The sequence below is a fragment of the Carlito syrichta genome, unplaced genomic scaffold, assembly GCF_000164805.1.
Source record: "Carlito syrichta isolate Samal-C Ts95f unplaced genomic scaffold, Tarsius_syrichta-2.0.1 Scaffold288464, whole genome shotgun sequence".
In the NCBI taxonomy this organism is placed as follows: Eukaryota; Metazoa; Chordata; class Mammalia; order Primates; family Tarsiidae; genus Carlito; species Carlito syrichta.
In genome coordinates, this window is record NW_007232560.1 from 294,102 (window position 1) to 315,988 (window position 21,887).

The window sequence follows — 21,887 nt, forward strand, 5'->3', positions numbered from 1 at the left end:
ACAGTTACTGACCAGAAGTTATTACTGCAAAATATCCATTCTGTGTTTTTTAAAAGAATGTATTAAAACTGGTAAGATACACCAGAGATATAACAGACAAGCAACATATGTGGTTGTGGATTGTAAACCAGAAAATATATATTTTTTTAAAGTCTTAAATTTGTTTTTAAAAAACAAGTTCCTAGTGAAAATTTACATATGTTTATGACTTTGAATGTACTTTGTAATTATGCTCCTTAACATTTTTTTTCTTTTTTATTTGGTAATTAGGGAATAAACTAACAGCTTAATTTTTACAGTTGGCCAAGTCTGCAGTTTTCTTGTGAGGCCTTCAGATAATACTCCTGGAGATTATTCACTTTATTTTCGAACCAATGAAAATATTCAGCGATTTAAAATATGTCCAACACCAAACAATCAGTTTATGATGGGAGGCCGATATTATAACAGGTAAATCATGAGAAATGTTTAGTTACCTTTTATGTTTGACAGAAATAATTGAAATCTTGATAATAAATTGTATCAGATTCAGAATTATGTAAAAGTTCCAGATTTTTAAAAAATATTATACCTTTAATATAATTTCATGTCTAGGAAGTGTTTAGGCAGTGCCAAACATGAATATAAATTAATAACAAAATTTGTTTCTTACAAAGTAATTTATGTGATCTTAAAAACTACTTATACATAGCCATAGGCAATGTTTGGTGAATTCATATGTTATCTGGAGAAGGTGTAAAACGTCTAAGGAAAATAAAATATATTACATTATTTTATTAATGAGACATTTTATTTTAATAAGATAAAGGTTCCTAAAGAGTTACTGAGACTACACAAATGTTGCCCGATAGTTGTTTCCTCAAGTTGATACTTCTTGTGATGATTGCTTTTTACTTTCTTACTTTCAAAGTAAATTCTCTGCTTGTCCCAAAACCCGGAATGAATTCTAGTTACCTGACTAGGAACAGAAGTTAATAGAGGAAATTATGTGATAGAATGTCAACATTTTTTCTGTTAAATAGAAAGTAATCTCCATTTCTGGATGTACAAGTTTTCCCAAACCAGACAACCCTAGAGTGGCATTGTTTTCCTCCTTTGGAGCCTGGCATAATCTTGTTCGTAAATGCTGACAATTTGCCTAGGTTAAACCCTTAGTACCACAGCAGCATTTTGCATCCCAATTAGAATTTCTCTCAGCCAGGCACAGTGGCTCAGCCTGTAATCCCAGCACTTTGGTAGGCCGAGGCGAGTGGATTGCCTGAGCCCGGGGGTTCCAGACCAGCCTGGGCAACTTGGTGAGACCTCATCTCTACAATAAATCACACATACACACACACACAAACTAGCCAGGCTTGGTGGTGTGGGTCTGTAGTTCCAGCTACTTGGAAGGCTGAGGGCTAAGTATCACCTAAGCCTAGCAGGTCGCGGTGGCCCTGAGCGTGCCACTGCACTCCAGCCTGGGCGACAAGAATGAGATTCCAACTCAAAAAAAAAAAAAAAAGAATTTCTCTCAATTCTAGTTAGACCTTAGAGTCAATAGAGAACCAGCAGCTGTTTTCTCTGAAAAACAAAACACAGTCAATCTCTTCTAGTTGCTTGTAACTATATAGTGGAGAGTTACAAGACATCAAATGGCAGATGTGGGTCCAGAGAGTTGAACTGCTTTGCACACCTCATCTGTAAGCTGCTTTAGTACTTTCTGTATTACAGTCCAAATTCTAGATGTTGTCACTGAAAATACAACAGCTGTCATTTGAGCTCTTTATGAAAGTAAATTAGTTTTTCCCACTGTCCAGTTTTCTAGAGATTTGGAACATACAGAATTATGAGTTGAAAACATACTACGTTCTTAACTGGATAAATGTCCATATTGAGATTTTTTTTAAGATAAAATAATTTGCATAGATTTATTTTTTGGAAGTTTGTTTTGCTTACTGACTTAAATTCCTTAGGATGCTTGCACTCTGCAAAGATGGAAATTCTTCCTACATACTAGAGTCAGTCAGTAAAACTTAGAAAGGTTGTCTTTTTTTTGTTGATAAGGACCATGGAGGAACAATAAAAATATCTTAAGTACATTTCTTTCTAAACTATTGCAGAGTTTTCAGTTTGCTTGTAAAAGTAGGACTTTTTTTAAAAGGTTAAATATATGCTAATTTAGCTGACTTGATCAAGTCCCCAAACATTTGACTTTTAGAATTTATATTCTCTATGAATGAGTTTCATCTTACAAAGTTTAGTGTATTGTTGTTTCTAGATTCAACATTTAATTTTTTATAAAGGAAGGTCCAAATTATATGAATCCGATACTAGGAAAATGAAATATTTTATAGTTGTTTAGGAAATATATCCTCTGTTTCAACATTACTGTCAGTAATGATGTCAGAAATAATTCCTAGGAAGATATACCTTTTATGATTATAATTTATTGTTCAGATACAAATGTGTAAAGTAAGATTTTTCAATAAATCTGTTTAACACAGCTATACTCTCCTGTGCCCTCTTCCATTAACTGTACTTGAGCCTTTTGGTAAAGAGGCAGCAGTGATGTCTGTTTCATTTAGAAACTTTTAAGACATAACTTAAGGGATAACTGTCTTCAAAGCTTTAAAAAAAAGTAGGAGAGACACATAACAGCAAATGTAACTCAGCAAACATTTATTGACTAATCTACTTTGTGAGATCTGTGCAGATCCTGTGCATATATACATAATGAAAAAGATACAGTGCTCAGGTTTATTGGAAGTGATAGTATGACATGCAGACTGTGATGAGTTCAGAGGATGTGCAAGTCTGCGTGGGAGTCAGCAGATGTGAGTTCAGTGAGTGGTGAGAAGGAAGAGGGAGGATTTTGGTTAGACTTTGAAGATTAGTAACATTTACCTAGACTTCAAGAGTAGATGTACATGGTTTTATGAACTAAGTGCATTAGGACATAGTGTCTCAAGAAACTCATATTTATGCCACAAATAAGTTTGCACTGAACACATTTTATCTTTCTGAGACATAAATGATTTCATGGCTGTACCTTTTGTGAATGTCTAGGAAATTTTGTTTTATTGTCTCTCTCTTGACTGTTGCATTAGGTGTTTCTAAGTGGAATATGAATGGAAGAGTACATTTTCTTTTTAAATCAATACTCCAGCTCATTGGTAAAAACCTAATTGCACTTGATATTAGTCAAAAGCCTAAGTTATTAAAAGTGTTTCCGATCAGTTGCCACATGGACAATCTGAACTATACTTCCCAATGGTTTTGGTTTTCTCTTCTTTCAGCTCATGGAAAACAATTATATTGTAACATTGAGGTGCTACACAGGATTAATGACATTTACAGCCAGAAACCTTTGCTGTTTACTGATTTTTCATAGATTTTTTTGCTTTGCTTTGCTTCAAAAAACAGTCATCTCTTTGGTGGTATCTAGCTATCTTCAAATATATTTCCTGATTTTCATTTTTCTTTTAACAATTTTGGATTTGTATGGTATTACCTTTTTTTCTTTAGAATCTTACAATGTTCCTTGTCCTTTTTTTTTTTTTTTTGAGTTGGAGTCTCACTCTGTCGCCCAGACTGGAGTGCAGTGGCCGCTCGCGGCCACCGCAGCCTCGACCTGCTGAGCTCCGGCGATCCTTCCGCCTCAGCCTTCCGAGTAGCCGGAATTATAGGCATGTGCCACCACGCCCGGCTGATTTTTGGATTTATTGTAGAGATGAGGTCTCGCTGCCCAGGCGGGTCTCGAACCTGCAGGCTCAGGCAATCCACTCACCTCAGCCTCCCAAAGGCATGGGATTACAGGCTGAGCCACCGAGCCCGGCTTCCTTGTCCTTTTTATAATAGTTTTTTATTTGTCTCATTTTCACCCCTCCTGCTGCCTTTGTAAATGCTGCCTCTGGTGCATATTTACCCAATCTTATTTTTAAAAAAATTTTTTTTACTAGCTATGTTTTCAAGTCTTTTGCTTTTTGACATTACTTATTTTTGGTTTAAATTAATTTTGTAACATAGAGAAGATAATTTATATTTGGATACACACACAGAGAGATACTCGAATTATTGTATCAGTATGAAAAAAAATCAAGTGGTAGGTTAAACAAAATTTCTTTGGAGAAATGTTTTCTAGATGACTCTAAAGTACCCATTTGTCTAGTATGTTAAAGGAAGACTTGAAATTCCAGGATTTAAGTATTCAGGACTGTAAAGTTGCCTACTGATTGTATATTTAAAAACTTCATTATGACATGCTAAAATTTATCAATAAGCCTTTCTGACTGTAAAAATAAACCTGCATGTAAGATTAGTTTCTTTTTTTTTTTTTCCTTTTTTATGGCTCCTACTTTTACTTGTTAGTCATGTTTTTAATGTCCTAACTGTATCTGATATAAAATAATATATAAAAGGTTTTGGTAATAAAAGTTTATAGTTTATTTCAACTCAGTTTCCTAGATAAATGTCATTTCTCTTTCATTTCTTCATTCTTAATATCTCAAAAAAAAGTAGACTTTTAATATTTCCTCAATTAACGTAACTCTTTGAGGATGATATTGTGGACTTGACTGCCCACCTGAATGTGTTTGGGAAATCTGGATTTCTGACTCATGTATTCTGACCTGTAAACCGATACTGAGAATGTTCTTGTTTTTCTAAAATAATGTGACTGTTAACAATCACTTATTATGTCAGTATATTTAGGTTATGTGCGTTGAAAAAAAAATTGCTAATTAGATAGTCTTTGGTACTAGTCTACATGTGTTTTAAAAGATTTGCATTTTTATGAGACAGATTATGTTAATGTTAGTAATTTTTATTTTAACAGCATTGGGGACATCATAGATCACTATCGGAAGGAACAGATTGTTGAAGGGTATTATCTTAAGGACCCTGTACCAATGCAGGTCAGTGTTACTGGTTTTCTTTTTTGGCAGTAATTTTTATTTTATTTTAAGATGCATTTTGGTGATATGTTCGTGCATACATTTGTGCAATTAAAACTGGATAAGACTTAAAACAGTATACTATTTAGATTCTTTCAGAAAGTGAATTTTAAGAGAATCTCTTTGTTTTATGTGTGTTGGTTCTAGATAATTAGGAAGGCTTTGGTGGCTTTTTTTTTTGAGAGTCATTGGGCAGAAGCCAAGTTTCACTAGGTCAAGGAGTGGGTGTTTTGGAGGCAAAAATAGAGACAAGGTAAACTACAGGTAAGCTTGAGAAGTAAAGAAAAGAAATAAATAATGATAGAAGAGGATTAGGGCCAAATGGGGTTTACATTTTTATTTCTTTATTTGCCAATAGTTTTATGGCAAATGAATTTGAGCATGTCTGTATATTCTGAGTGAAAAATATATATAGCACAGAGGAAAGTGACGGTCAGTTAGGGGAGGGGATGGGTGGCCGCAGTACCTCATGGACAAGGTCATAGAGAAGGCAAGCATGCATAAAATCTAGAACATAATAGGAACTCTTGGCCTTGAATAAAAGAGTCTCTTAAATGATGGTTGCTTAATGCATAAAGTGATTAGCTTCTGTTTCTTCTTCATTATTTGTGAAGTGTAGTAAGGAAAGGGTTTAGAAAAAAGTGCTTCAAAAGAGTGATTAAGAGTCTTCCTATGTGGAAAATGGAGGTCCTGATACTCTAGGGACATAAGGATCGTGAATTAGGTGCTGGGCACCCAGCTGAAGCTGTACAGTAATTTGTCATGTCTCTAGTTTCTTAGTGTTCCTCTTCTTAGCAAGTTCATTTTTACCTACTATTCACTGCAGTTAGTGGGGAGGAAGTCATTGTTCTGAAGCTAAATATACATTCAACAGTCATTATAATCTTGTCACATTGTAGCATACAGGCACTCCTCATTCTGTTGTGCTTGCCTTTATCATACTTCACAGATACTGTGTTTTTACAAATGGAAAGTTCATGGCAGCCTTCATGGAGGAAGTCAGTGCCATTTTTCCAACAATTTATGACTTTATATTACATTTTGGTAATTCTCACAGTGCTTCAAACTTTTTTCTTATTATATCTATTATATACTGATCTGTGATTAATCTTCGATATCACTGTTGTACCGTAATTGTTTTGGGGCACCATAAACTGCAACCTTAGACAGCGAACTTAATGTTGTATGTGTTTGAACTGTTCCACCAACTGGCCATTTCCCATTTCTCTTCCTTTCCTTGGGCCTTCCTATTTGCTGAGATACAACAGTATTTCATAGCTAGGGAGAAGTCACTGCCTGGCTTCAAAGTCTCAAAAGACAGACTCACTCTCTTGTTAGGTGCTAATGCAGCTGGTGACTTGAAGTTGAAGCTAATGATCAGTGACAATTCAGAAAATCCTGAGGTTTTCAGAATTATGCTGAATCTACTCTAACTGTGCTCTATAAATGAAACCACAGAGCCTGGGTGACATGTCACACTGCTGTTTGCAGCCTGGCTTATTGGATATTTTAAGCCCACTCTTGAGACTTACTGCTCAGAAAAAAATGATTCCTTTGAAATATTATTGCCCATTGACAAGCATCTGGTCACCTAAGGGTTCTGAGGGAGATATACAAGGAGATTAATGTTGTTTTCTTTTTTTTTTTTTTGAGTTGGAGTCTCACTCTGTCGCCCAGACTGGAGTGCAGTGGCCGCTCCCGGCCACCGCAACCTCACCTGCTGGGCTCCGGCGATCCTTCCGCCTCAGCCTTCCCAATAGCTGGAATTACAGGCATGCGCTACCACACCTGGCTGATTTTTTTAATTATTGTAGAGATGAGGTCTTGCTGCCCAGGCGGGTCTCGAACCCGCAGGCTCAAGGCAATCCACTCACCTCAGCCTCCCAAAGGCATGGGATTACAGGCTGAGCCACCAAGCCCGGCAGTGTTGTTTTCTTAACTGCATCCATTCTGTAGCCCTGAATGGAGGAGTTTTCATGACTCCATTCATTCTGTAGCCCATGGATGGAGGAGTAATTTCAACTTTCAGGACTTATTAGCTAGGTAAGAAATACATTTCATCAGGCTGTAGCTGCCACAGATAGTAATTCCTCTGATGGATCTGGTTAAAGTAAATCGAAAACTTTCTGGAAAGCACCAGTCTAGATGCCATTAAAAACATTTGTGATTCACAAATGGACCCAGTAAAAATGTCAACATAAACAAGTTTGGAAGAAGCTGATTCTGGCCCTCAAGGATGACTTTGAGGGTTTGAAGACCACAAAATGACTTTCAGGAGGAAGTAACTGCAGATGAGTAGAACTAGCAAGACAACTAGAATCAGAGGAGGATTATGGAGATGTGACTGAATTGCTGCAATCTCATGCTAAAACTTGAATGGATGAGGAGTTCTTATGCATGAACAAAGAAAGTAGTCTCTTGATGGAATCTACTTCTGGTGAAGATACAGTGAACATTGTTGAAATGACAGCAAAGGTTTTAGGATGTAACATAAACTTAATCATAAGGCAGCAGCAGGGTTTTAGAAGATTGACTCCAGTTTTGCAAGGAGTTTAACTGTGACTCAAGTAGTATCAAACAGCGTTTCATGAAACAGCAGCATTTTATGAAAGGGAGAGTCAGTTGATGTGGCAAACTTTATTGTTTTATTTTAAGAAATTTCCACAGCAACCCTAACCTTCAGCAACCACAATCCTGGTCAGCAGCATCATCGAGGCAAGACCCTCCACCAGAAAAAAAGTTTTATGTCTTGTTGAAGGCTCACATAATTGTTAGCATTTTTCAGCAATAAAGTATTTCTAAATTAACATATGTACGTTGTTTAGATATAATGCTGTTGCACACTTAAAAGACTGTTAGAATAATGTAAACATAACTTTTATGTGCACCTGGAAACCAAAAAATGCATGTGATTTGCTTTATTATCGTGGTCTAGAACCCAATCTGCAGTATCTCCATGGTATTCCTGTATCTTCCTGCATGTTCTCATGTTTTTCTGGTAGACTATAAGGTTCATAGAGCAGAGATTTTTGTTTGAATTGTTTTCCCTAGTGCACAGAACAGGACCTGACGTTAGACATTCAGTGGGTACTGACTGGATGAATCTACTCTCTCCAGCAGGAAAATACCCCTGACCCTCCTTGTACTGTTGTTAACATGTCTTCCATCTCAGTGTGTGTCCTGTCATCATGGTGGGTTCTTCCTCTCTGTCTAAATACTGCTGGCTAAGCACTATTTCAAGTCTCACTTCCTTCTTGGCAGCTTCCTAATAACCACTGTCAGCAGGGATGTACCACTTGTGTTGGAAATTCTGGCAGACTTTGCCGCCCTCTGTTCTAATTACTGCATAAGTAACAGAGCTTTTTGGGAAAAAAAAAATAGTGTGATGTATACTTTCTAGAAACTGCAACAGAGGGTCTTTTATAGGGGCCAGGGGAGCCTTTGCCTCCAGATGACAGATCGTGCCATACAGTTTCTTTGCTATATCCTTAATTCTATTTTACATTGGCTTTTTGAGTCAGTGATCATTTTAATTTGTTTGCTCACAAATTAAGTAATAAATTTTTCCCATGCTAAACTTGTGCTTAGAATGTTGTAACTTGTTTTTTTACGGTTAGGAAATAATAAGTAGCACATGGCATTTAGTAAACTTTTAATATGTAAGTTAGATGTTTGCTTTAAGAATTACTTCAAATAGGCTGGGTGAAATAGGCTGAGTGTGGTGGCTTGTGACTATAATCCCAGCACTTTGGGAGGCCAAGGTGGCGAGAGGATTGTTTGAGTCCAAGAGTTAGAGACCAGCCTAGCAACATAGCAAGACTTTGTCTGTACATACAAACAAAAACCGCAAAACAAAAAATTAGCCAGGTGTGGTGTAATGTGCTTGTAGTCCCAGCTGCTTGGGAAACTTAGGAGAGAGGATCATTGAGCCCAGGAGTTCAAGGCTGTGGTGAGCCATGATTGTGCCACTCCACTCCAATCTGGGTAGCAGAATGAGACCTTGACTCCAAAAAACAAAAACTTCAGATACATAGTGTGCCTCTTATTTGTGGTACTGTTTATAACTGAACAAATCGCACTTTTTGTTTTGTTTTGTTTTTTTACAAAAGTGCCTGTAAGACATTGCATACCTCAAAAGTAACTGATGCTGATTACAAAGCAATTTGATTGCTACACAGAAGCTATTAAATACTATTTGTAGTCTATTATTTTGGGCTTGGAGTAAAAGATTTCTGTAGAGGTTTGGGGAATAATAGGACTCATCCATTCTTCCAGCAGGATTTTAACTGTTAGAGAACACAATGGCTAGTAATACACTTTTTCTTATGACCAAATGGATTAGCTGCATCCTCACACTCAGGCTGAGATGCTGGTGGGGGCTGAGGAACAGCAGAATCTGAGCCAGGACTACAGACTTCCTGGAACTTTAACACTTTTGAGACATACATTAGAAAAAAATGAGCCTTTTGAGACACCCCACCATAAAAACAACTAACATTATTTTGAGCACTATATTTTAGGCACTGTTTTTTTATGTGTATTAATCCATTTAATTTTTTTTTTTCCCCAATAACTTGGTGAGATTGACACTATAATGATGCCCATTTCAAAGATAGGGAAACTGAGACCAGAGAGGTTAAGTAAATGGCATCGAATCATCTTCAACTTTTTTTCTTCTGTAGTCTGTATCCTGCTTGTCAGGAACATCATGCTGACTCTGCCTTCACAATATGTCTGGAATGTGACCACCACCAGAATCTCAGTCGGCTCTTTTTTTCTCTCTTTGTCACCAATACAGCACAACAGTCAGAAAGATCCATTTACGATGTCAGATCATGTCACTCCTCTGCTAACATTTGTAGTTGTTCTAGGTTTCATTCAGAGTAAGTGCCAAGGTCCTTACAATGGCACACAGACCCTGTAGTGGCATCTCATTAGTTTTTCAGAACTCCTCTTTTCTACCAGTCTACTACTCTTTCACTCAAACTTGTTTCCCTTTTTAACCCTTTGCACTCGGAGACATCTTGCAGATCACCTACTAGCAGCTCTCACTTGTTATATGTTTTATGTTACATTAGACAGAGATGTAGGATACAAGAGAGGATTAACTACATAAGCAGGTTGTATGCAGGTGAAGTTTGGGCTTATAACTGGCCCTCACTTTCCCCTGGTAGCGATCAGGTAGCCATAGAGTTGTCACATGTTCCCCCCACTTTCCTCCCTCTCCTTCCCCTAGAAGTGTCCAGTGACTGCTGATCCATCCCTTGTACTAATGTGACTAATGTTCACAGTTGACTGCACTTTTTTTACAAAATAGTGAAAAATAAATCACTTCATATTAAATAGCATAATGTTGGGACCAATTATTTTATTGTAATGATATTTGCCTTATGGAATTTAGGGCATTAAGGAACTTATGACAAAAAAATCAAGATTTTTTATCTTATATTTTTGTAACGTGTGGTAATGATCTGTCTTCAGCTTTGAAAATCTCTTTCTTTCAAGGCTACAGTCAGTCACTTGCTTATCTATCTTCTCAGGTTATGCCATATGATACAAAGGGTGTACCCACAGCTGCCTTTCTTACAAAAAAACTCTTTATTGCTACCTTCTGTTACAAAGAAGTGTCAGCACCACTGAGAAAGCACTTCATGCCGTGCACAGTGGCTCTAGGTTGTAATCCCTGCACTTTGGGAGGCCGAGACAGAGGATTGTCTGAGCCCAGGGATTCGAGACTAGCTTGGGAAACCTGGTGAGACCTCATCTCTACAATATATCAAAAAAATTAGCTGGCTATGGTAGTGCGTGCCTGTAATTCCGGCTACTTGGAAGGCTGAGGTGGAAGGATCTCCGGAGCCCAGCAGGCGAGGCTGCGGTGGCCAGGAGTGGCCACTGCACTCCAGTCTGGGCGACAGAGTGAGACTCCAACTCAAAAAAAAAAAAATGATTTTCCCTCAGATATCCACTTGCCTCTCTTACATCTTCTAAGTCTTTGCTCAAAAGTTAGCTTCATAATGACTTACCTGGACATCTTATTTTACACTGCAGCTTGCTCTACCTTGCAAAGCACTTACCATCATCTAACATACAATTCAATGTATTTGTTATGTTTATTATCTCTTTCATAGGTTAGAAAATAAGTTCCATGAGAATAGGGATCTTTGATTTGTTCATGGATGTATCTCAAGAACTAAAACGGTACCTGGCACTCAGCAAACATTTATTGATTTGACTTATTTAATGGAGTTTTCCTAGCCATAAGTGAAAAGGGCACGATTTGCAACTGAAGTCTGGCTTCTGGAGCCTGCGTACCTAACTTCACGGAGAAGCTAGCTTTGGTGGTGCACACTATAACCGGTCAGATTTTCTACTTCCCTTGGTGAGAAATGTAAGCTATCTGGGACCTGCCTGTCCAGAACTGTGTAGACAACGGACTGAGAGAAGGAACACTGGCGAAGCCTGTCATCAGTGAGTTACTGGGACTTAGAAAGTGGAGTTGTGTTCTTGCCCATAGTGTCTTCTAATATATTGGAATCCTTTAGGATTTGTAGATTCACTGTAACAGCCCCTGTTTTAATATAATTTTTAAAAGGCCTGTATAGATTATCTTGAAATAAGGTATTTAAATCCAAATATTAGTGTAATATATCTTAAATGGGACAAAATGTCCCATTCTGAAGCTAATACTAAGCACCATCACCATTGAAATAAAGAATGATAAATACAAAACTGTATTCCCAGGAGAATGTAGTTATCACTATTTTACCGTCTGAGTCTGATGTATCTTTTAAAACTTTTTGTATTCTTAATTAATTTTACAAATAATTTTCAGAACTATAAAAGTATAATCCAAAAATGATTTTGTTAGAAAATGTAATAAGAACTTAAATGTAGCAAGTCCAAATTTTTGTTTCATATTTCCATGATTATAAAGGCTTACATACCAGAAATGGGTAGGGTAGTGTCTTTACAGCACAGCGTCAGGCTTCTTCGTGGACATGGGACATGTCCATCTTGTCAATTCTGATTCCAGATTCAGATAATTGCTAATAATTCCTCCTTATAATTACTTTGATTCTTCATGCACTTTACCTGTCAAAATGCAATACTGATTCCAGACTTTAAATACATTACTACTGGAATCTAGCTTGATTCGTTTTTATTCTTCTCCTATTTGTATCATCAAAATTCAATACTTTTGAAAACATTGATGGCTTATAGTCTTCTTAAGTGTAAAATATTTTTGTTCAGATTTATAAACACCAGTTGGTGAATGATCAGTCATGCTACTTGGAAGGCTGAGGCGGAAGGATCGCCGGAGCTCAGCAGATGGAGGCTGCGGTGGCCGGGAGCGGCCATTGCACTCCAGTCTGGGAGACAGAGTGAGACTCCAACTCAAAAAAAAAAAAAAAAAAAATTTTTTTTACATTATATGTTTACTTTTAAGTTTTTTTATACAAAGTGCTTCAGTTCATTTACAAGTCATATTAAATAAATATTGGTGCATAGCCAAACATTTGAAGACTAGTCTCATTTCCTTTTATTTAGCAAAGCAAGATATTGCAGGTTTTTGTCACAAAATATTATATGCTGATGTCCTTCCTGTTGAATAATTAACCAAATGATAACATCATATATTTTGTGTGTTCTTAGAAATAATATCGCTCACTCAGAGATTCTTGAGTTTGGGAAAATTCATTGAGTATATTATCATCTGAAAAATTATAATCTGAGATTTCACTCATCAGAGTAGAGTTCAGAGTGCTGCTATTTCTTTGTTCATCTTCTGATTCCTTCAATAATTGTCACATCTTCTTCTGTCAGTTTTTTCTCTTTACCATTATGAGCAGAAAATTAAGAGTTCTGAACTTTGTGTTCATTGAAAGCTAAAAAGACAGCAAAGATGGTTTTTGTACTTTTTTTTGAAAGATGCTGCAATATGTGGCAACAGCAAAAAAGCCAAAGACTGATGCAGTAGAAAGTGATTTGTTTCACTTTGCATCATCCTCTATACTAGGAGTTGGCAGAGTTTTTCTGTAACAGCCAGATAGTCAATGTGTTAGGTTTTGTAGGCCATTTAGTCTGACTCAGCTTCTGAACTCTGTCTTTGTAGTTAAAAGCAACTGCAGACACTACGTATAGAAATGAGCGTGGCTGTGTTTCACTAAAACTTTATTTACAAAAACAGATGGTAAACTGGATTTAGCATGCATACTATAGTTTAACAGCCCCACTGTTGTAGGATAGACAACTCATTCTTCTATTTTCTTATTATTTTAGTATTTTTTTTAAAGCATAGTGAGGAATAATTGTTGAGTAATGATGAAATAGTTCCTAGGATGATGAAACAGCAGAATGTTTCAAGATATAAGAGAAATAAAATTATGAAAATCCCATAGCTTAGCTTAGATTTATAAGAGGATTGAATGGACCCATGAAGTTTGTAAGATGGACTAAAGGTCATATTATATTAGTTCTTGCAAATAATGACAACTCAAAACACTAAAAATTAAAATTAAGTACAGTTGGTCCTAATAGCAAAGACTGATTTGTCTTGGAGAGATCATGATAAAGCCGTCTTGTGTAATTCATTTTATTTGTAAATTGTGGGATTTAGCGATTAATGTGAGTTCTACTATAATGTAGACTATGTATTCCTAAAAATAAAACATTACATACAATCAAGCAATAAAAACCTTGAAGCTTGAAGAAAAGTGGGGCTAGGGATGTAACACTCAAAAACTTTATCAGTGGCACATTTAAAAATTAACCCAAAAATGTGGAATAATTTAATGCATACTAAATGTTTAAGAAATGTAAAAATACTACAAGAAATATGGCACTTTACTTCAGAAAAAGACCTGAAGTTTACATGTGGAAGTGCCATCGGAGAGGCTGAGAATGGGGTTTTGCAGAGTCAGAAGGAAGGTGATCTGAGGTCAGACAGTTATGACACCATGTGGATAGGTGGGTGTGGCATGCAGCACATGTGAGGAACTGAGGACTGTTAATGTTTGAGGTGTGTATGCTTTGTATATTGCCCCGTCTCAGCTTGGCTGAGTGCAAGTTTCTTGTTCACTTAGTGTTTCTCGTAAACGTAATTGTGTATAAGCAAACATGATTTTGCATTATGCTCACATTGGTTCCTAATTTACAAGTTATGTAGGGACAAATTAATGTTTTCAAAACATTATTTGCTGCAAAGTATAGCAAAACTGTTTTTGAAAGTAGTTTATTAGTTATCAATGGAAACACAACCTATTGTCCTTGAAAAATGGTAAGAAAACCATTCTGGGAAAGTTGTCCATGTTCTTGGGGAATGATAAACTTTTCTAGGAATTTAATTGGCAAGCAAAGACTCTCTTATGTGTTATGTGCATCTAAATTTAGTTTTTCGGTTTTTTTTTTTTTTTTTTTTTTTTTGAGTCAAGTCTCACTCTTGCCCAGACTGGCATACAGTGGCATGATCATGGCTCACCGCAGTCTCGACCTCAGGCAATCCTTCCACCTCAGCCTCCTGAGTAGCTGGGAGTACAGGTGTGCACCATCACACCAGCTTATATATTTGTATTAAAATACTTTGTCTGTTTTTTAATTGACAGTTCAGTAGATTTTTACTTCATTTTTATCAAGAATTCATGAAATAGGCCATGTGTGGTTGCTCATGCCTGTAGTCCCAGTGCTCTAAGAGGATGAGATGGGAGGATTACTGGATGCCAGGAGTTTGCAACCAGCCTGGGCAACATAGTGAGACCCTGTCTCTACAAAAAAATTCATTTTAAAAATTAGCTGGGCATGGTGGTATACTCCTACAGCCCTAACTACTTGGGAGGCTGAGGCAGGAGGATCTCATGAACCCAAGAAGCTGCAGTGAGCTAGATACTATGATTGTGCCACTGAATTCCAGCCTGGGTGACAGAGCAAGACCTTGTCTTTAAAAAAAAAAAAATTCATGAAATAATTGTAATTTTTTAAAAAAATTCAGGATCAAGAACAAGTACTCAATGATACAGTGGATGGCAAAGAAATCTATAATACAATTCGCCGTAAAACGAAGGATGCTTTTTATAAAAATATTGTTAAGAAAGGTTATCTTCTGAAAAAGAGTAAGTAAACTTTTAAGACTTAAGGTTTCAGTTTCAGTATTTTACCCTTAAATCATTGATTGTGGCATTGTAGATATCAGGCACAGAACTTAAAAATCATTGTGATTTGTATTAAGTTTTTTTGTTGAGTATAAAGACTCACACCTGTAATCTTAGCACTTTAAAATTAGCTGGGCGTGTGGCGCACACCTGTAGTCCCAGCTACACAGGAGGCCGAGGTGGGAGGATCATTTGAGCCCAAGAGTTGGAGGCTGTAATGAACTATGATCGTGCAACTGCACTCCAGCCTGGGTGACAGAGCAAGATCCTGTTTCTAAAAACATAGAATTTAAATAAGCCATTTTGATATGAATTATTAGTAATTGAAACTTGTTCAGAGCTTATAGCTAAGCTTTCTTCAATATTTGGAATCTAGATATATTGAGTCCACATTTCCAATCAGATTCTTTGGTTCTTTCACTCATGGTTTTAAAAAATAAGAGAAACTCCTTGTGGCACTTGACACATTCATGGTATTGATATATTTATCACATAGATTTACCTCAGTTTGACATAAAGACATGTTGAGGAGTTGTGGGCAGGGGTGTTGTTTAGTGGAATACATTGTTTCCTTAAGACTGGAAAATAATTACTCCAAAACAGTAATTTTGAAGATTTTATCATAATGAAATCTCAGAAGATATAATTAAGGTATCCTTGTCATTTACTCTGATTTATTAAAACAAGCAATATAACAAAAGACATTTTTGTTCATATTAGTTACAGTCATTTTCTCATTATATAAGGTCTGGTATATTAAGTTTTGGAACAGCAGTGAAGTATATTTATTCTTTTTAGCAAAGTAGTTTTTGTGATTCCAAAAAATATATTTCAGTTTGTTGTTTGCCTAAGGGAAAACTTTTTTTTTTCTTCAAACAGGCAAAGGAAAACGCTGGAAAAATTTATTTTTTATCTTAGAGGGCAGTGATGCCCAACTTATTTATTTTGAAAGTGAAAAACGAGCTACAAAACCAAAAGGATTAATAGATCTCAGTGTATGTTCTGTCTATGTTGTTCATGATAGTCTCTTTGGCAGGTAAGAAACCGGTTTCTTATTTTTCTGTTGGAATTGTAATAATAAAATAGTGGGTATGTTCAGGTCATTTCAGAACACAGCAAACCAATTTTGAGGAGCCCTAAAAATATCAGATTTACTTTCTAGGATAGTTTCTGTCTTCTTATTTTGGATTAACCTCCTCATAAGATCTACTCCACTGTATTGTGTAGAAATCTTTAAAATGACATTTACTATAGTAAGACTTGATCTGTAGATAGCATACTTCCTCCCCGCCACCACCAGCAATCTTTTGAGTTATTTAGGTCTTGTCACATTTCTTCTGATTTTTTTCACTCTCTGTCAACTCAGTGCCTCCAGTATACTAGGTACACTCTGTTGTTAATTCAATAGGTAAGTTCCTAATAAACTTAATGTTAAAATTTAATTGTCATATAAAAACAATTGTTCTGATGGAAAAAAAAGAATATTTGAAATAAAAAATTCTTACATTGACCTCTTGGTTTTTAAAAAAAAATAAATATAAATGTCTAAATCCTGTATATCACAAGACAAATCCAGTTCTTCATTACTCTGAATTTTGGTGCGGAAACAGTGAATTTTCATTACCTTTGCCTGTTAGTATTATCAGTAATCTATCAGAGTCTTTATACGTTTGTGTATCACTTTTCTTACTTATTGTTATGATTCAAAAAACAAGTTGAAACACATGTTTTTAACAACTTGTTTTTCTGCTGCAGGATGACATTTCTATTAGGCAAAACTAGGTCTTATTCTGTTGAAGTTGAGGTTTCATGAGAAATACCTGTAAAACATACAGTCTTGTCATTTCTTTTTTCCAGTGTGTGTAGGAGATCACATTAATGTTATTTGTGATTTTTGACAGTTTTAAAAAAATATTCAAATAGGTTTCTGAAATGCTGAAGTAAGCAAATAGTTTTACTTACAGCAAGGCTTTTTGTTGTCTTATTCAGTTACTCTGAATATTATTTTACTCACAACTTTTTGTTAATCAAGAAGTTGCTTTTTGTGTTCATGCAAAAATTGTTTCATTGTTTCTTACATTTAAGAAATATACACTTATATTGGAAATATATATGTAAAATAATATACATATTGGGAATCTCTAATATATATAATATATATTGGGAATCTCTAAGACAGTACTAATTATTTCATAAATTAATTTGACAGTGATACCCTTTCTTTTTTTGAACCCTCCCCAATATCTTACAGAGTCATTAAAAACCCCCACAAAGTTTGGGTAAGACAGGATTTCTTAAGTTTTTTCCCCTCTTCTTTAACAATATGGGAATCATAGCCTGTGGATGTGGTTGGATCAGGCCTCTGGCTTCTTTTCTCTGTAGTTCTGCCCTGCATTCCTTCGTATGTGTTGAATTCTTCCTCACACTAGTTCCCACATGGTAACAAGCAGGGCCAGAGAAAGGGCTGTGGGAATTCACTCACAATCCCTACTGAGCCACTTCTTAAACCTATCGCTAGTCCTGGGTTACTTGTTATGGCAAAAGAAACCAGATTACCCTGAGTGTGAGGCCCTCTTGTGTCCAGCCCTGTTTCTGGGAATGATTTCCCTTAGATAGTGAGCGTACTGTGTACTTGGCGCATGTTAGGGTGAAGAGGATTGTTGGGGACACAGCAGTACTCACTGCTAAGTATAGTTTATTAATGCTAAAACAATAAAAGCAGTAGAAGGAGGATGTTTTGGGGACATCTTTATTGAGATCAGTAATATGAAATAGATGGTTCTTGAGTCAGACGGATGGGTATGAATTCATCTTTGTAGTTGAGTGGAGCTTCCCACCCAGTGTAGGCTCTCTTGAGATGCTGGTAGTTATAAAATGTTATCATAATAAAATATTTAAACATGTGTTTTACATTTCAAAAGCTATAACACTTGAAATCATAAGACTCACTCTATAAACTGTTTTAATTCATTATTTTATTGGGGCAAAAGAATTAGTGCATACCTCTTGCAAACAGATCTCTTTCTTGATAGTGACTGTTCTTCAGCACTTATAACTTTATTTTAAATCACTCAGTTAATCTGAATATTACTTTACTCAGTTTTTTGTTAATCAAGAAGATACTTTTTGTGTTCATGCATAACTTTAATTTCATTTTGTTTCTCACATCAAAAAAAACCAGAAGTTAAAACTGTTTTCATTATCATTGTAAAATATATAAGGGGTGTTTGAAAAGAACATAACTAATTTGATGTTTTCCATTATTACTTCTTTATAATTGGCTTTAATGTACAGATATTTATTTCACCACCATAAGGGTAATTTGGTGATTAATGCTGAAAAGTCATTAGATTCACAAGATTAAAACAGTAGTCTTAATAAAACAAAACAAAACTCAACCTACTTACTAAGCAGCTTTTAAAAATGCATTAAATTTAGGTTGCTAAACCCAGTAAATCTTCTCATCCCCAGCCTCACTGCAGAAAAGTCAGTGGGTGCCAAGCATATTTGTTGGCAGCACACCACTAAATATCTACTTCATATGGGAACACATTTGAACGATAAACTCCAAATGAGAAGCAGTTCCTTCTCCCGCCACTCCACCCCCTCTCATAGATCTGTTCCACTGTATCAGGAAATTTAGCAAGCTTGTTAAAGAGATCATGGAATTAATAGCTAAAGCTTAGCAGTGTTGGAGAACTGCTTGTTTTACCGGTATTCACGGAATCTGCCAACTCTGTTAGGGGCAAAGAAGTAAACCAATACAAGAGTATTAAATAGTATTCAGATAGCATTGTGAGTAAATGCATTAGATAGTGTTCAGATTGTATGATCAGTAAATGCATCTGTGAATCAAATGATAGGTTGTACATATCCAGAGACTACATTTTCACTGCATACTAATGAATTGGCACACATTAGAGAAATAGCTAAAAGAAAGTTATTGCTCATTCAGAGAAGTACCAAAACTTTTAAGGATTTCATTTAAGTATTTCAAACAGTAAATGAATCATTTAAACAAAGAAGGCCCTATGGAAATGATATTTAAGTTTATGACTGATGACGAAGTTTCATGATAGGAACACTAAAATGTTTTATATCAAGTATTTATTCTGGGAAATCAGCAGTACAAATACATTTGTCTGTAGACCTGAATTCCATATTAAATAACATTATGAAATGGAGGCTCTGATAAAATCCAAGCTGCATGCATTTACAGTTTTATGTGATAAATGGAATCAAAACACTTATTGTTTGATCCCGAAGTATATTAGCTGTCTCAAAGAAGAATTTTGTTAAAAACATATGATCTACAGGAAAAAACCTTTTGGTGAGGGGTTCTTACCTTGCAAATATACTGAAGAATGAATAAACTACCACAAAAATTGTATGTATAATACAAAAAGATATTAATGTGCTTTGATAGTTTATGGATTTAAGGCAGAAATTTGTCTTTGGAAAAGTGAGATATCACTACTGATATATGAAGGGGAAACCCTGTCAAAAAAGAATTCAATTTAAAAAACTTGTGTATTCATACTACGTGTTTAAACTTCAGTCACCTTCAGAGTACTCTGTTTGATGCCCTACACCAGTGGTCCCAACCTTTTTGGCATCGGGGACCAGTTTCATGGTAGACAGTTTTTCGGTGGACTGGGATGAAAGGATGGTTTCGGGATGTTTCAAGCCCGCTACTTTTTTTGGGCATTTTATTTCTATTATTGTTACACTGTAACATTTAATGAAACAATTAATACAATTAACCATAATGTAGAGTCAGTGTGAGTCCTGAGCTTGTTTTCCTGAGGGTCCCATCTGGGGGTGGTGGAAGACAGTGCCAGCCGAAATGTGTTGCTTATGTGTAGTCTCCTCCATAATCTTGTTTTGGTTGCTGTCACTGCAGAAAACTCTGCTTCACAAAGATATGATGTTGGAAATGGAAGCAGGCTTGTCATTGCTGATTTGATAGGAGGCAGAGTTCAGGCCTTAATGCGAGCTATGGGTAGTTGCTATAAATACAGATGAAGCTTTGCTGGCTTGCCCACTGCTCACCTCTTGCTGTGTGGTCCACTTCCTAACAGGCCATGGGCCACTACCTGTCTATGGACTGGGGGCTGGGAACCCTTGCAATATACCTATCGAGACATTTTGTCCATTGTTTTTAAACTTGATTTTGATGCCTTTGAGTGCTTCTGTTGTTTTTTGTTTCATCTCTTCCACATTGGCAAAACAGTTCCCTTTGAGGACATTTATCCGGGGAAACAAAAAAAAGTTGCTCTGGGTGAGAGGGGGGAATAGGGAGGGTGGGGCATGGAGGTCATGACATTTGTCACTTGACAAAGAAAAAACTGCCAGAGTTTAAGGATAGGATCAAATCTTTAAAGTACAATTTAAAGATTCTGAATTATTCCTAATCTGGTTAATAGCAAGAATGGAGTTTCTGTCAAGTGGGAGAAAAGCAGTAAATATATAATTACCATTTGCTATAAGTTCGTAGCTTGCTCCTTGTGCAGGGTTTCTTGTTGAAGGTGACCTTCAAGAATTTGAAGACATTTAAAATTTAGTCATGAATTATATTTAATGATGCCAAGTCTGAAACCTGATAGGAAAAAGTTATGTCCTTGAGATCTAAGTTCAAATCTCTCATTTAAAAAACAGATTTCTTTCCCATGTACACCCATTTATTGTCACCTGTTTTTCATAATGTGTGCCTCAGTACTTTTTGGGAAGCACTATGTGAGCAACATTAAATGTCAAGGAAAACAAGCATCAGCAGAGTATATTTAAAGGAAGTGAGAAGACATCTCTACCATGCAATAGGACAAGTGAAAAATAGGTTGACACCAAATTATGTATCATTACAGAATGCAAATACCAGGGCACAAAAGAGGAAACTATAGATGAATGGTTATTTTTTTAATTTATTATGATACCTAGTTAATGGCAGGCATTGAACACTTCATGATACAAGCACAGAACCTGATACGTTGACCTTTGGCATAGAGCTGAGGTCTTATATGGAAGTGAGCTCATCTTCTGCAGTGACTGACACATGTGCTGCGGCCAGTGCTGGAGGATTGTGGAGGTGCTGCTCCTGCAGGTTCTCCTGTGGGGCTCCAGTTGTACGGTTGTGCAGTTTTTCCAGATTTTCAGTATTAAACGATCTCTAAGCACTCTATTTCTTTGTATTAAACATCTGAGTTTTAATACTTTACTCTAAATAGTAGCCATTTCAGAAACACAAGTGGAGAGATGTTCAGTGATACAGAATTATTATTATTCCAGTGAATGTTCATATGGTAATTTTTACACCCTCATCTTTTCATAGGCTGGATCTTTCATTGTGCCAGTATTGTTTTACCTTTTAGCTGGCTATTACATTTCAGACTGAAGTTAATTTACTTTCACATTTTAAAGATAGTTTTCTGACTTTCAACCTTTTTATTGTTACTCAAATTGATTCTTTCAGAGGTAATATATCTTTTTTTTCTCGTAGAGGTAATGTGTCTCATTCATCTTTCTCTGGCTGCTTTGAGATTTTTCCTTATCTTAGATTTTTCAGCAGTAAAACTAAACAGTGCCCCCCACCCCACTGTAAATTTAAAAAAAAACATATCCTACTGTTTGTAGAGCTTCTTCAACCTGAGACCTGATGTCTTTTGTCAGAAGACTCTTAGTATCTATTTAAACAGCTATTCTACCACATTCTCTCTTTCTTCTTGGATTCCTGTTAAAGTTAGTTTACGTTTTCACCATATCCCATGTGTCTGTTATACTGTTTTTCATCATTTTTTCTTTTCTCTGCTCAAGC

The 21,887-nt window shown here is 36.1% G+C and overlaps 1 protein-coding gene across 2 annotated transcripts in view; it reads left to right on the forward strand.

The window, feature by feature from the left end:
• The window catches only part of RASA1 (RAS p21 protein activator 1), a 111,013-nt gene that overhangs the window by 67,530 nt on the left and 21,596 nt on the right, over positions 1–21,887 (forward strand). For both annotated transcript variants that reach the window (XM_021710343.1, XM_021710344.1), the window contains exons 8-11: positions 300–450; positions 4,814–4,892; positions 14,917–15,037; positions 15,956–16,112. In XM_021710343.1, the coding sequence (XP_021566018.1) occupies positions 300–450; positions 4,814–4,892; positions 14,917–15,037; positions 15,956–16,112 (508 nt within the window). The remainder of the gene's footprint in view (positions 1–299; positions 451–4,813; positions 4,893–14,916; positions 15,038–15,955; positions 16,113–21,887) is intronic.